The sequence below is a fragment of the Microtus ochrogaster genome, chromosome 4 (assembly GCF_000317375.1).
Source record: "Microtus ochrogaster isolate Prairie Vole_2 chromosome 4, MicOch1.0, whole genome shotgun sequence".
Taxonomy (NCBI): Eukaryota; Metazoa; Chordata; class Mammalia; order Rodentia; family Cricetidae; genus Microtus; species Microtus ochrogaster.
The window spans coordinates 76,997,695-77,014,402 of record NC_022011.1 but is presented as its reverse complement, the minus strand read 5'-3'; the positions used below and the strand labels follow the sequence as shown (position 1 = coordinate 77,014,402).

Below are 16,708 nucleotides of genomic sequence, written 5' to 3'. Positions count from 1 at the left end.
GTGCCTTAGAAGAACTGTGTCAGAGTGTTCCATGGTGCTCCATTGCCTGGTGAGTCATTTAGTTTCTTCTTCCTCTTCTCTGCACACTGACTCTTGTTGTGTGGCAAGTTCAACTTTTGGGATGGACTCTCTTCGTTATTATGAGTTCTGAGTTCTCTGGGGACGGTGAGCTTTTCCTCCATGCTGTTGGAAATCAATTGGGATTAGAATTCAATGTGTCAGCTAACCCAGAAATCCCAATACAGAGCTTAGCACTCCTGGTCAACAGGATACTCTCCAGGGAGCCTGGCCTCTAGAAATCAATGACTGGATGATATCCATCTAACCCAAGTGTGCTCGATGGCAGCAGCTTCTGTTTTCTCGTACCAATGGAGTGATAATGTTTATTTTATAAGCACAGATAGCAAAGGAATATTTATTTTTAAAATGTTCAGTTCTGTTGAATGATTTTGCACTCTGCAGGATTAATTTTCCAGATATTTGACCTAGGCAAACAAGCCATTATGAAAAGGAAGTCTTATAAACTTTAGAATAAAAATGAAATACTTCCCCATGTCAAACTTTGGCTTAACTAAGCTGCTTAAAATATTCAGAAAATCAGGACATTCTCCTGTCCTAGCTCGTGTACAAACTCAGGTAAGTGGATGCTGGAAGGTAAGAGCCCTCATAGGTCTCCTCTCTAGAACATTGATGATCAAGAGGGAGCTAGTGTCCATTGTGTCCACATCAGTAGTGATTGTTCTGGATGTACAAATTGGAATTTTTGACTGTAACACTACTGGAAAAATAGAAAGTAGAGTTTATGCTTCTGTGTTTGTTCCTGTCTTGCAGACTTTTATAGTATTGAATAAAGGGAAGGCCATCTTCCGGTTCAGTGCCACCTCCGCTCTGTACATTTTAACTCCCTTCAACCCTCTTAGGAAAATAGCTATTAAGATTTTGGTACACTCATATCCTTTTACAAGTAATTTATGTTAACTGCTTGTATAAGTTGTGCCTTCTTATATATGTATAATTAAGTTAAGTTGTACACACCCTCTACACTTTATCCTATCCACTAGCATCTTTTATTTGTCACATCAATCTTGTTTTTCTACTTTGTAGTGAATGAGATTTGAACCCAGGGCCTTAGATATGGCAGGCAAACACTCTACCACTGAGGCAGACCTCTAGCCCTAAAGGCTGGTCTACACTCCAGGATTCTAGCCAGGGAACAGTGCCAGCCCCAGGAGCTGGGTCTTCCCATCTGAATTAACAGAGCAGTCAAAATAACTCCCCAGAGGCATGCAATGAGTCCTGTTTCCTGGGTGATCCTGGAGTCAGTCAGGTTGACAATTGATACTGGTTGTCATGTGTTTACTGAATTCCCTAAGCTTGTGAAAGATAACCATATTTTTTACTACCTCCTATACAGAGTTGAATAGACTTTTCAGAGAAATTGTATAACAAAAAAAATCTACTTTCAAAATAAAATACAAGTTAGTTGCAGATATGATATATGCCATCTTAATGGAACCTAGAATGACCTTGCAAGCATAGAAGAATCTCAAGAGCTTCCAGGATTTTCTAATTTTTCAGCTTTTCTGATTATTTATGTGAAACACAGTAATATTGACTGTATATCAGATTTAAACTGCTCAATATGATTCTACAGTGAAAAACTACCGTTTAGTAAAGACTCAGGATGTTCGTGCAAAAGTTAAAACTGTTCAAAATGTTAAAGGAAACGTGGTCCTGTGGTTCCCACTGGGGTTCAAAGATTTCTACAACTAAGTCAAATGTGGGTATTGATCCATCAAAAACTCATTTATGACTAAATTTCCGTTGCTGGCCTTGGCCATAATATAAATAATATAAAATACTATTTTATGTAAGTATCATAAGCAAGACTTTTTTAAAAAAATTGCATTCTAAAATCTATAGAATTGAACAAGCACAAAGCCTTGGGTTTGATTTGTTCTGCAACACTATAAAAATAGTAACTAACTAACTATCTAAATAAGTAAGTAAGACATTTTAAAAAAACAATCAAAAAGCCAGCACTACACTAACAAGAGGAGGAAGCAAAAACAGAAAGCAAAATAATTAGTTTCACAGTAGCAAAAACAATAATAAACAACAACAAAAGTAAATGTCATTCTCTTTTTAAGTTGAGTTGGTTACAAGTAATTCCTTAATACTGTTAATAGGTTGTTACTGAAAACAACAAAAAAATATCATATAAAAATGTCTATGTTCACTGTTTTAATGCTTAGAAGCTTCTCTAGCTGAGTTGGTCTTTCTAGTGCCACCATGTGGACGTTTGATGAAAATGTTCTTTACACCTAATGGAAGTGTTCAGTCAATCAATGGCAGTGGAAAGAATACCTGATCGTCTAGCAGAAAACAAGCATTTTAGGATCCTGCATCAACCGTCTGTGTTCTCCAGAGCTCAGACATTATTTCGGTGGTTTCTATAATGACTTTAGCAGCCACTTTCCGAGCTACAATTTTATTACATTTTCTTCCCTCGGCCTCACTGCACAGACACGTCTCCAAGAGCATTCTTTGCAAACATTTTACACTCGTTAGTTTCTTTGATCTACACAGCCAAACAATGCCGTTTGTTCATGGTTGACATCTGTGTATGAATGCAGGTGGAGACACAGGGAGGTGAAAGCACATAGGAACAAGGTCCAAATGCGTGTTGCTGCGTGGAATTTCAATTGCATCCAAGGGATGATGAGCCTTGACCTTCAAGAGTGCCCCCTTTTTATCTTGTCCCTTGCTGTTGTACATACATAAACTCACTCAAACACAGCAACCCAGTGTTTTGCACTGTACTCTGCTTTGACCGTAAAAATATTAATTCATAAATTCTATCCATTATTGAAGAAATTCCTCTACTGCAGAAATGCATCTTCCTCAAAAGTGTACTATTCTAATTGTGTGGCTTGGTTCAAATGCATTCTTTCTGCTCAAGCATGTTGTGAATCCATATAAACAGATGGGACCTCCCCCCCCCCACAAGCTCTCTAGAGGAAATCATACTGATTTGGAAACAGCTACAATAAAGCTTATATTCTTATATCTGTGCATATTCCCATTTAATCTGAAATGTGGAGGCCACACTATTATGTACTTTTAACAGGTGAAAGTGAAGGTTAAGGAGATTAGGTAATACACAGGCACATGTTTATCCATGAGTTGTTGTGCTGACATCTGGGTTTTTCAGTGTTACTGCTTTTTAAGTGTAGTACATGAGCTTCTGTTTGTATGTTCCTTAACACTAACTTACATTATTCAGCATGCTCATCATGTGCACTATTTTGACAAACTGTGTGTTTATGACAATGAGCAACCCTCCTGACTGGACGAAGAATGTAGAGTAAGTTCAGTTGTATATATTTTAAATGTTTATATATATATATATATATATATATATATATATATATATATATATATATATATTGAAATTCTGAAGCCTTGTTTCAATATATCCTTTAAGTGAAACTCAAAAGTATACTTGATAAAGCCATTTGCAGACACAATTATACAATAAGACAACACTCTCTGAGTGGTTTTCCCTTTACCTTGTAGCTGATTGTTTTGTATTGTTTTTCAATGGGGTTTCTCTGTGTAGCCACGGTTGTCCTGGAACTCACTCTGTAGACCAGGCTGGCCTGGAACTCACAGAGATCTGCCTGCATCTGTCTCCAGAGTGTTGATGTTAAAGGTGTGCACCACCACACCCAGCATTCTAGTTAATAGTTAACAGAAATCTAAGAGAATATTCAATGTTTTTCTTTTAAGATCTGGTATTTGGAAAAAATATGATAAAAATAATTGCAGAAAGATAGACAAGATATGCTGGTTTTCCATCCAGACGAACTCCACATTAATTTGGCTCATTAAGAATCTAAAAGGTTAAGCTGTAAATGGTACATTAAAAACAACATTGAGTCTTATTACCATGAGATATTCATATTTCATCCAGATTTATATTTATTTAAAGTGTGATCATCAAGGACTTGACTAAAACTTCAGGATTATAAAACTTGGAAATTCAGTTGGTTGAAGGCTAAGCAGATGACAGTGAAAGTTCTGGTATCAGTTTCCAAACCTGGAAGCGTTACTATGGTACTGACCATCTCCCCATGCTGGGGGCAGCACTGGAGAAGAGACGCACAGTTTGTGATAACTGGAGCTATGGCTGTTCCAGGCCCAGCTACTGTACCTGCTCACACTGCCCAGGTTCTGCACCTCTACCTCTCTGGTTGTTGTAATTAGGAGCGGCGGGGCTGCGGGCTGCATCCCTGGCACCCGGCCGCCCGCATGGCTAGCTTTACCCGAAATAATTACACGGAAACTGTATTCTTTTAAACATCGCTTGGCCCATTATATCTAGCCTTTTCTCGTCTAACTCTCGCATCTGGACTAGCCCGTTTCTTATAATCTGTGTAGCCCACGAGCTGGCTTACCAGGAATGATCTTAACCTGCATCTGTCTGGAGTGGGAGAATCATGGCGACTCCCTGACTCAGCTTCTTTCTCCCAGCCTTCTGTTTTGTTTACTCCTCCCACCTATGTTTTAACCTATGAGGGCCAAGCAGTTTCTTTATTGCTTACCCAATGAAATCAACAGATTGATATATGACACTCCCACATCATCTGGTTGCTGCTCTACCATACACACAGTATTCCCAATGCCTATTCTTCCAATGCTTCTAGATGGGAGCCTATGAGAACATTTTCTCAGACTCTGAAAAAAAAATAAACTGGTATAAGATGGATTCTGAAACTATTTAAGTTAACATGCAAGACTCAAACACACACAACTAACTAAGGAAAGCAAATCTTTAAAAAGCAATTGAGATTGAGATATTTTTTTCCCTTCTAAAGGAAAATCACCTTATGCTTCTTCAATTATTGATTGTCTATTCCAGTCCGAAACCTCACTGGCTAACTCTCAGGAGACTGCATCTGTTGATGCCAAGACGTTTCAGAAAGTAGTTAGACTGTGCGTGTCATGTCCTTCTCACACTGCTCTGATGGTAGCTTAGGAAATGACCCTTCACATAGTAGGCATCTATTCTAGTTTCATTTCTGTTGCTATGGTACTGAACCTGACAAATCAACGTAAGTGAGAAAGAGCTTATTTTAGTTCACAGTTCCAGGTTTCACTGTTACTCCAAGAAAGTCAAGGCAGGAGCTTGAATCAGCTGCCCACACCACATTCAGACCAGAGACAGAACAACTGTATGCATGCCCTCCTACTCAGCTAGCGTTCTCTTCTATTATCCAGCCCAGGGCCCCAAAAGCAAGGAACAGTGCTGCCCAGTTTCGGGGGGAGGGGATGGAGGGGGTCTTCGCTCATCAGTTAAGGCAGTCAATGTGCCCACAAGCGAGCCCGAGTGAACCAAACACTCGCTGAGGCTCTTCTCCAGTGATTGTAGGTTTTGGAAAGTTGACTTTTAACACCAACCATGAGAAAAGTCAACTGTAGATTAATGTGTTTTATTAAGGAACTAACATCAACTGGTTTAGCTTTCGTTTTTGGTGTCTGTGTTTTCTACTGACAGAATGTTAGGGAACTGGGGTACTCTGAGGGGAAAGCTACAATGTCCTTAATTATTCTTGGCTTACTTGTTCTTAGGTACACCTTCACAGGAATATATACTTTTGAATCACTAATAAAAATTATTGCAAGGGGTTTCTGTTTAGAAGACTTTACTTTCCTCCGTGACCCGTGGAACTGGCTTGACTTCACCGTCATTACATTTGCGTAAGTGCCAATTTTTGGAAACTTCAGAGGACAATATAGTTTGGGTTTCTGTCCAAGCTCAGGTTTTTAAACAGTATGCTTTAGTGGTAAACCAAGAGGGCATGATTTAGGTAATTGAACTCTGTGTTTTAACACTTATCTCAAAAGAGCAAGACCATTTCACCATTCCATGTGGATCAATGGATAAACTGCAGGATCAATTTTAGTGCCAATGAAGATCTACCTGAAAAGTTCATATGCCAGTCTTCTCTCACAAACACACCATAAGATAGATAGAAGTGTAGATTATTTATCACCCGACCTGGAAGACGGTTTTGAAAATTCACAGCAGCAAAACTTGTAATGACTCCAGTAATTTGCACTGATCTTTCTTATTCATGCTGTGCACACTCCTCCCGTAGCTTCTTTGTTAATTTTGGGGAACAGCAGAGAGCAAGTAGTCATGCTTCAAAATAGACTGGAAATTAGATCATAAGAAAAAAAGAATTCAGTGCATTACAAACTTAATAAATCGTTATCTCATGGGCAAACTGATCTTTAAGGATTGTAAATGGACACACCCTATTTCTATTGCCCTTCTGATTCATTTCTTCTTCCTCTCACCTCTCTCTTTATGGCCTTCTTTATTTTACTCACATAAACCTTTTCAGCTAGTTCTGTGCTTGTTTCCCGACTTCCTGTCTTCTTCCTTTTGCTAATGATGAACTGCCTCCCAAAAGAGGAGTAGCTATTGAAAATAACAGGAGTAAGTGAAAGTAGGCATGGAGGACAGTGGGCTAACATGACTTATCCCATCTTTGGGAGCTGACTTTCTCGGTATCAGCAGGTCTGAAGGGGTAGACAAGGACGGATGGTACTGATATGCTCAGAAGTGTATATACTGGCTGTCTGGTCTTAATTCTATAATTTTATATCAGATCAGGATATGGAATCCTTCCCCAAGACTTTCAGCCACAACTTACAGGATGGCATTTGGGATTTCTCCTTCTTAGAATAAAATAGAAGAAATGGCAGAGCAACATTGGGTCACATAAAATGCTATTGTTCACTTATCCAACTTTTACTCAAAAGTTATGCTAGCAAATTCTATCTTGAATGGTAGGGCAATCGGCAATCTACTGCAATAGTTACATTTCCATTGGACAATTTCATTTTCAATGGAAACCATAGCACCTAGGACGTTGATTGACCCTTTAATTTTGCCCAAATCACATACAATTTTGACTCGATTGCTTTTGAAATGGCATCAGGGGAGGCACATTTTGTGAAAGTTAACATTTAGCTAATGGTATTTACTGTGAAAATAAGGCTATTTGATGAATTTTAAATTTAATTGGCAACTTACACTACTATCATTTAAAAACAGCCAAAGTTCTCCATAAACGTGCCAGATAAACACTAAGTCCCTCCACATCTTTAATAATTTTGATTTAACCCTACAGGTAAGTCACAGAGTTTGTAAACTCGGTAATTTTCAGTTCTTCATGCTTTTAGAGCTCTGAGTCTAAAAACTGCTTCAGCAGTTTTAGGTAAGACTTGATTAGAATGAAGTATAAGGTAACTGTATCTACAAATCTTTCTTTGCATCTTGTCGCTGTGTTTGTGTGTGAACTCCCCATTGCAGATATGTGACAGAGTTTGTGGACCTAGGCAATGTCTCAGCGTTGAGAACGTTCAGAGTTCTTCGAGCATTGAAAACCATTTCAGTCATTCCAGGTGAGAGCTATGTGCAAGCGTATAGCTTAATCACTGAGTTAACTCCGGGACTTTTTCAACTGGGCCTCCTTGCTTGACATTCATCGTTGTAGAAAATCAAGAATCAGATGCTACTCAGCTGTGCCTGTGACATCAGGGTGAAGAGCAAGTGGCTATTTCTATGCCCAGTGTTCAGAAGCCAGTGAGCACTAAGAATGGTTTATAGCCTGACATTTTGTGGAGGAAAAAAAAGAAAGAAAATCAAGACTCATAAAACTGATTACTTAACAAAATGTCACTCTTGCTGTCCCTACAGGTTTTATCTACTTTTGTGTTTAATGGGTGAACACTCTAAAATGCATTCTAAACAGTTTCTACTTTAAAATGTATTTTGAAATGTCAATTTTATTAAGGACTTGTTACCTATTATAGGTATTAATTTTTATTCATTATGCCTATTGATTCCTGTGTGAAACAAACTTATTCTTTTCTAACTAAAGACAAATTATATAATAAAGAAAAGCCTATACCAGCATGGAAGACTTGTTTTAAAATGTAGTAATACTCTGAATTATTTTTATATTAAATATTTATCTGTCATGGGCAGCATCTTGGGACTTACACATTGACACAATGTTTTGAAGGGAATTGTGGGAAGAATTTAGTTATTACTTCAGATGCTTAAGCCTTCATAATGATAAGCTTCTTTCTCTCAGGCCTGAAGACCATTGTGGGGGCCCTGATCCAGTCGGTGAAGAAGCTGTCTGACGTCATGATCCTCACTGTGTTCTGTCTCAGTGTCTTTGCGCTAATTGGGCTGCAGCTCTTCATGGGCAACCTAAGGAATAAATGTGTACAATGGCCTCCCACCAATGCTTCCCTTGAGGAACATAGTATAGAGAAGAATATAACTACAGATTATAATGGCACCCTGGTCAATGAAACCGTGTTTGAGTTTGACTGGAAATCATATATTCAAGACTCAAGTAAGAATTACCATTATGAGTACTTATTCTTTCCCTGTTTACCTGCCTTCTGTCTATTCCTGGACTAGTAAAGGACAACCAGAAGGAAGCTGTAATCACTAGAAAATTATCTGATGAGACTTCTTAAATAGTCAAATCTATGTTTTTGTTTGACATTTCCTTCCCCTGGATTTTGTTTGTTTTCTCTGCCAAGAACGCTGGGTATTTAACCCAGGACTTTGAACAAATTGAGAGGGTGCTGTACCACTGAGCCACACCCCTAGTCCCTTCCATGAAGTTTAAACAATAGGCCATTTGTATCTTGCTGAATAATTTTAAGAAGAATTTTAAGCAGCTTGCTCATGGTTTGCACACATATAATGTTGAATTTGACAGCTATTCTAGTTCTTATTGTTGAATACTACTCTCTATTGTGTTATTATGTATAAAGCTAATGAATTCAGCCAGGGAGAATTTTCCTAGGATAAAGCATCAGTGTGCATTCCTCATGTGACAGCTATAACAACAAAAGAAAAGATGATTTGTGAAAACCATTTGCTAAATGTGGAGACTAAAACTTATTTCAGAGGCCTGGACTAGGCAAGGATAAAGGAAAATATTGGTGACAATATATGGACTTAATTATACATGATGAAATATTTTTTGTAAGCTAGACTCAATTATTATTGTAGGCAAATGAAATGAGATTCACAAGTAATAATATTTGATTGAAAAGCCATATCAAAGAAGAAAACAATAAAGTCAGTTTGACTCAAAAGACATCAATTAAGAAAACAGATTAATCAACAATATTGTAAGAATTAGCTTACTTTTGTTCAAAGAATTTAGATCAAACCATTGATCACTGAAGGAATCAATTATGAAAGAATGGAAAAATAAGTGACCCTTATCTTTCTCTTTTTAAAGCCACAATGAAATAAGCAAAATTTTCTGCCTCCTTCTTTAATTTTAGCATTTGTCTGTACCAGTATTTGAAAAACAAGGAAAGTTAAACCAGATTCATCTAGGAAGGAAATATGCTGATTAAGAAAAATGTTGGGGTTTAAAGCCAAGCTCTCCATATGCTTGATTATCACCATTTTGTTATTACCTCGGGGAAATGAGTAATGTTCCAGAATAAAGAATAAACCTTGGGGTACTAGAAAGCTGCTGGGATTGTTCTTTTTTTTTTTTTGAGGCCATTATAGAATATTTTATTAAAGGAATCATAAAATAAAAATAGTTACTAAATTCTTATGATATGCACAGCTCTTCACTCAGTTAAATCGGCATAAGCACAACAGCTCTGAAAATTATGGTGATGACTTTCATTTCACAGATTTAGAAAAGTTAAGGAAATGTTATATAACCACTTTAATATGATGCATATAGCTGGTAGCTGAAAGGAATTTCACTTCTAGCAATGGAGATACATTTTGTTTTTACAGTTTTCTCCTTTATACTAATTTGTCAGCAAATGAACATGACCCAGTGAAGTGGAGATTGCTGCCAGTGATATATTTGAGCCCTTGACAGGGAGTCAAACTTTTAATTGGACTCAGAACTGACATTAACCTAGGCCAAGTGTTGTAAAGGGGATAAATGTCATCAATAGTTCAACCCTTTGGAAGTAATCATCCTGAAGACAACTGATCCAGATAAGAGTCTGTATGTTTTATTTTGTGTATGAATAATTTTGCAGTATAGGAAGCAAGAATAGTAACTTTTATTGTTATTTACCATTTGTGGGATTGTTCTTAAAGCCACTTGATAGTTCTTAAAGCCACTTGATAGTTCTTAAAGCAGTGATAGTATAAGGAAAGAGAAAACAGACGATCAAAGTCTCATTGTAACCAGATCTGAAAAATGCCTTGGTTTGGTAACTTCTTCTCTGTGATGTGCAGTTACCTGCCAGCCAATGGTCTGCAAATAAATATCAGTGTTAGATGATAAATGCCTTCTAAACACTGCCAGAGCAGGGGATCAATGTGCCTTAAACATGGCACATAATGCCCCAAAGTTCTCACTCTTACCAAGCCTCTGAAAGCTGTAGTTTATCCAGCTTTTGTCTAAGATCAGCATTGACTATGAAAACATCCCTTAGGTTTATTCTCGCTCCTGAAAATTATTAGACATTATTTTTCTTACATTCTAAAAAAAGTAAAAATATTTGCTTGTTTTCAACTATAAAGTCTGATTATCACTTTTTCTAATAATATTATACTTGTTGAAAAAAGATACTTTATATTATTTGTGGTTATTGTGAAAGGCGCTGTTTCCCTCATTTCTTTCTTAGCCAATTTAATTATCGTTTGTATATAGGAAGACTACTCGTTTGTTTCTATTTTTGTTTTTCTTTTTTGATCCAGCCATTTCACTAAAGGTGTTTATCAGCTGTAGGAGTTCTCCGGCAGAATTTTTGGGGTCACTTATGTATACTATCATCTGTAAATAATGATACTTTGACTTCTTCCTTTCCAATTTGTATTCCCTTGAGCTCTTCTAACTGATTTATTGCTCTACCTGTAACTTCTATGGTGAGAGAAAGACAACCTTGTCTTTTTTTCTTGATTTTAGTAGAATTGCTTTGAGTTTCTCTCCACTTATTTGATGTTGGCTCTCAGCTTGCTGTATACGATCTTTATGCTTAGGTATGTCCCTTGTATCCCTGTCTCTCCAAGATTTTATCATGAAGGGTATCGGGTTTTGCCAAAGATCTTTTCAGGACCTCATGATCATGCAGTTTTTTTTTTCTTTCCGTTTGTTTATATGGTAGATTATATTGATAGATTTTCGGATGTTAAGCCATTCCTGCATCTTTGAGATGAAACTTCCTTGATTATAGTGGATGATTTCTTGATGTGTTTTTGCATTTTGTTTGTTAGTATTTTATTGAGTATTTTTGTATCAATGTTCATGAGGGAAATTGGTCTGTAATTCTCTTTCTTTCCTGAGTCTTTGTATGGTTTCAGTATCAGGGTGACTGCTACCTCATAAAAAGAATTTGGCAATGTTCCTTCTGCTTCTATTTTGTGCAATAATTTGAGGAGTATTGGTATTAGCTCTTCTTTGAAAGTCTGGCAGAATTCTGAGCCAAAACCATCTAGTTCTGATCTTTTGCATTATTTTGGTTTTTGTTTGTTGTTTTTGTTTTTGGAGAGGAAAATTTTAATGACTGCTTTTATTTCCTTGTAGTTTATAGGTCTATTTAAGTTATTTATCTAATCTTGATTTAGTTTGGTAAGTGATATCTGTCAAGAAATTTGCCCATTTCTTTAAGATTTTCCAATCTTGTAGAGCACAGGTTTTTGAAGTTTGACCTAGTGATTCTCTGGACTTCCTCATTGTCTCTTGTTATGCCCCCTTTTTGTTTCTGACATAGTTAATTAGGATATTCTCTCTAAGTCTTTTAGATAGTTGGATAAGGGTTTGTCTATTTTGTTGATCTTCTCAAAGAACCAGCTTTTTGTCTCGTTGATTATTTGCATTTTTCTCTGTGTTTCTATTTTATTGATTTCAGCTGTGAGTTTGATTATTTCCTGCCATCTTTTCCTCTTAGGAGTGTTCTTTTTGTTCTAAAGCTTTCAGGTGTGCTCTTAAGTCACGAGTATGAGAACTCTTCAAATATTTTTTTAAGATAGCACTTAGTGCTGAGAACCTTAGCACTTCTTTCATTGTGCCCTATTAGCTTGGGTACATTGTACATTTATTGTGAATAAATCCTAGGAAGTCTTTAATTTCATTCTTTTTTTTTATTCCTTGACACAGTGGTAATTCAGTAGAGAGTAATTCAGTTTCTGTGAGTTTGTAGGCTTTCTGTTATTGTTGAAATCCATCCTTAATCCATGGTGGTCTGATAGGATGCAAGGGATTATTTTAATTTTCTTTTATCTGTTGAGACTTGCTTTATGGCCAAGTATGTGATCAATTTTAGAGTATGCTCCATCAGGTGCTGTGAAGAAAGGGTATTCTTTTGTGCTTGGGTGAAATGTTCTATAGATTTCTGCTAGGTTCATTTGAGTCATAATTTCTGTTAGGTCCATTTGAGTCATAATTTCTGTTAACTCCAGTAGTTCTCTGTTTAGTTTTTGTCTGGATGATCTTTCATTTGTGAGAGTTGGGTATTTAAGTCTCCAAATATCAATGTGTGACTTAAGCTTTAGTCATGTTTCCTTTACAAATGTGGGTGTCCCTGTCTTTTGGTCATAGATATTGAGATTTGAGATGTTATCTTAGTGGATTTCTCCTTTGATGAGTATGAAGTGTCCTTCCCCATCTCTTTTGATTAATTTTGGCATGAATTCTACTTTGTTAGATTAAATTAGAGTCAGTGGACCACCTAGCTTCTTGGAGCGATTTGACTGGAAATTCATTTTCCAAACCTTTAATCAGAGGTAATATCTATCCTTGATGTTGAGACAATTTTTTTCTTGTATGCTAAAGAAGAACCTACCTTGTTTTCACATCTAGTCTGTGTATCTGTATTTTTTATAGTGGAATTGAGTCCATTGACATTGAAAGATTTCAATGGCCAATTATTATTGATGCCCATTATTTTATTGTAGTTGTTGATGGTGGCAGTGTGTGTGTGTGTGTGTGTGTGTGTGTGTGTGTGTGTGTGTGTGTTCCTTCCTTGCATAGTACTGGTGAAAATTATTTATTGCCTTATTTTCATGGGTGTAATTAACTTCCTTGGGTTGGAATTTTTCTCCTAATACATTCTGTATGTCTGGATTTGTGGGTAAATACTATTTAAATTGACTTTATGATGAAATATCTTGTTTTCTCCATCTATAATGACTGAAAGTTTTGCTGAGTGTAATAGTCTGTGCTGGCATCTGTGGTCTCTAGGAGTCTAGCTCATCTCTCTAAGCCCTTCTGACTTTTAGAGTCTCCAATGAGAAGTCAGGTGTAATTCTAACAGATCTGCCTTTTTATGTTATTTGACTTTTTTTTCTTTTGCAGTTTTTAATGTTATTTCTTTGTTCTTTGTGTTTAGTGTTCTCATTGTTGTGTGGTGATGGATCTTTCTTTTCTGGTTCAATCTATTTGCTGTTTTGTAATCTTATACCTTTTTAGGCATGTCCTTCTTTAGGTTAGAAAGTTTTTTCCTCTATAATTCTGTTAAAAATATTTCCTTGGCCTTTGAGCTGAAAGTCTTCTCCTACATCTATTCCTATTATTCTTAGCTTTAGTCTTTTCATAATGTCCCAGGTTTCCTGGATGTTTTGCTTCAGGAATTTTTTAGATTTAGCATTTTTTATCAATGAATCTATTTCTTCTATTGCGTCATCAATGTCTGAGATTCTCTCGTTCTTCTCTTGTATTCTGTACTCTGTTGGTGATGCTTACACCTGTAGTTCGTGTTAGTTTACCTAGATTTTCCATTTCCAGAATTCCCTCAGTTTGTTTTTATTTGCTTCTCTTTCCATTTTCAGATCTTGTAAAGTTTTACTGGTTTCTGTCAACTGTTTGTTTGTTTGTTTTCTTGCGATTCTTTAAGAGATTTATTGATTTCCTCCAGTTTTTGATTGATTTTTTTGGACTCGTTTCAGGGATTTATTCATTTCCTTTTTATTCATCGTCATAAAGTTGGTTTGGGGTTGTTTTCTTATGTTTCAGTTGTTTTGGAATATTTGGGATTGCCGTAGTGTAATGGTTGGGCTCTAGTAGTGACACGTTGCCCTGGCGTTGTTATTTGTGTTCTTATACTGACATTTGGGCACCTAGATTTGGAGTGATTTTAGGTGTAGGTGCCTATTTCTAGATTTGTCTTTGTTGAACGGGTGTTTTCTTTCTTTGTTTCTGTTTCTTCTCTGGTCTTCTGGCTGATGTGGCCTGTGGTTGAGGAGAGATCCCCTTCTGCATTGGGGACTGGACTTCTGATGGCCTGCATGGTGGCCTGTGGTTGAGGAGAGATCCCCTTCTGCATTGGGGACTGGACTTCTGATGGCCTGCATGGTCAAGGAAAGCCTTGCAGTGATGGTTTCTCAAGTAACTATTTAAATGAGGGAGGGACTTATTAGAACTGAGAAGCAGTGATATGACGTGATGCTCACCTATTGTAATTGTTATTCTAAAATTTTCACCTATTTGTAAAGAATAGCATTTGTTTCATTCCATTCTAAAATTTTCATTTCATTAAAATATTCATATAGTTCGTATAATTATGAATCTTCATTATAAGCTACTGACATAAATTCCAGAAACATAAATGTAAATTATGGTTAATTTAAAGTATTTACTAATGGTATTAAATATGGAAGGGAAACAAGAAAACATATCATGTTATTTTGAAATATGTAGTTATTTTAAAATACCTATCATTCTCATCTTCTTCTGGTGATGAATATATTTTATTTCATGAAAGTAATAGAAAATACTGATACCTTCCCATAAACGTTCCGTGAGTACCTATGGTTTTCACTAATTTTACATTGATCATGAAGAAAACCTCATACCCATAATACAACAGTAAGATTTGAAAGAAAAGAAGGAAAAACCCATGTGTTTAAGCAGGTAATGTGGTTTGCTTAAAGTCACTTAAAGAAACTGAATGTAGGAACTGATTTCCCTACTCTTTTACTGTTTTTCAACAAGTGTGTGTCATGTGACTTTCTTTTTTCCAAACAGGATATCATTATTTCCTGGAGGGTTTTTTAGATGCACTACTGTGTGGAAATAGCTCTGATGCAGGGTAAGCTGATTATTTGTGTGAGATGTGAGTATGTGTGGTTTATTCCTATATGTATGTCTAGCTCTTTCTATAGGATATCACTGATAAGAGAAACTAATTTAATGCATACTAATCTTCAGTAATTATAATATAAATAAAACAGGACATATCCTAAACGTTAAGGTTTCTTCTGTAAAGCAAGAAACAATACATTGATCTATAATGCTGCTATTTCCCCGAGGTGAGTATCAAGCAATGAGTCACCTTGGCAGACTCCGCAATGAGGAAGAAAGGTTACTTAGCAACAGCTACACCTGGCAGCTAGTGATAACCTCTAAAGTCAGAGGTGGGAAATGTATCAGGGAGTTGGATTCCACACTCTTGTGTCGTCTTAGTAGTGATGGAACATTTTGTAAGCATAGTCTTCCACCAGAATAAAAAGACGCAGAATGACTTGTCAACTTTCTTTTTCCCCATTTGCAGCCAATGTCCAGAAGGATATATGTGTGTAAAAGCTGGTAGAAACCCTAATTATGGCTACACAAGCTTTGATACCTTCAGTTGGGCATTTTTGTCCCTGTTTCGACTGATGACTCAGGACTTCTGGGAAAATCTTTACCAACTGGTGAGAATCTGAAGAGATAGTTACTGCATTTAAGTAGAAGAATATAAGGGTACACACTGAGTCATGAAATAGCAGCCACAGCATGATATAGTAGAGAAAGTATTGCTTGAGATCAGAGATGTGGGCTTCTCTATCCTAATGCTTACAATTCATGTCGAGAGGAATAAAGTCAAGGAGAGTACATCTGTTCTGTTTCTCCATGACCTAATGCTATTTCACATTCTTCTTAGACACAATTTCATCCCCTCCGCCCTATCTCCCTCTCAGGTATTATCTCCTTCTCTTGGCCTCTTCCATGAAAGGCTCAGCTTTTTGATGGAGGTCCCCATTGTTTTCTACCCACTGTTTTATTCTTGGTGAATCCAAGAATCCTTTACAATGGCTATGAATGCATAAGTCAACGAAGAAAGAAGAGACAGAGGTTAAAGAAATAGTGCAGGGACGCAAATGTTAATTTTGTCCAAGTTCTGCCAGACACACAGTCACCGGTTACTGAAATGACTGCGAAAGTAATTCCGATATTCTTGTTTCTAGACGTTGCGTGCTGCTGGGAAAACATACATGATATTTTTTGTGCTGGTCATTTTCTTGGGCTCATTCTACCTGATAAACTTGATCCTGGCTGTGGTGGCCATGGCCTATGAGGAGCAGAATCAGGCCACCATGGAGGAGGCTGAGCAGAAAGAGGCGGAGTTTCAGCAGATGTTGGAGCAGCTGAAGAAGCAGCAGGAGGCTGCACAGGTATTCTGCAATTCAGATGGATCTTGTCTCACTACCCAGACCTTTCCTTCTCTATTCTTCTTGTACCCCCCCCTTTTTTTTTATTATTATTTGCTTGTTACAAACGAGCTGCAATGAAAACGGAAGATGGAGTTGTCTGACAGTACCCGAGGAAGCTGGGAAAAGCAAGATTCCACAAGGACTTTTGAATATGGACCATCTTTCTAGCTTGAGTTAGTCTAGCCACCTAGAAGCTGGGAAAAG

The 16,708-nt window shown here is 37.0% G+C and overlaps 1 protein-coding gene and 1 non-coding gene across 5 annotated transcripts in view; both read left to right on the top strand.

Moving 5' to 3' along the window:
- Window positions 1-16,708, top strand: part of LOC101995418 (sodium channel protein type 1 subunit alpha) — a 129,284-nt gene that overhangs the window by 65,731 nt on the left and 46,845 nt on the right. For all 4 annotated transcript variants that reach the window (XM_005346503.3, XM_026778696.1, XM_026778697.1 and 1 more), the window contains exons 3-10: window positions 832-950; window positions 3,278-3,367; window positions 5,635-5,763; window positions 7,388-7,479; window positions 8,175-8,444; window positions 15,057-15,120; window positions 15,583-15,724; window positions 16,259-16,465. In XM_005346503.3, the coding sequence (XP_005346560.1) occupies window positions 832-950; window positions 3,278-3,367; window positions 5,635-5,763; window positions 7,388-7,479; window positions 8,175-8,444; window positions 15,057-15,120; window positions 15,583-15,724; window positions 16,259-16,465 (1,113 nt within the window). The remainder of the gene's footprint in view (window positions 1-831; window positions 951-3,277; window positions 3,368-5,634; window positions 5,764-7,387; window positions 7,480-8,174; window positions 8,445-15,056; window positions 15,121-15,582; window positions 15,725-16,258; window positions 16,466-16,708) is intronic.
- On the top strand, window positions 7,562-7,694 carry LOC113455978. The gene has a single exon (XR_003376877.1). It is a non-coding gene; the product is annotated as a small nucleolar RNA SNORA43 (small nucleolar RNA).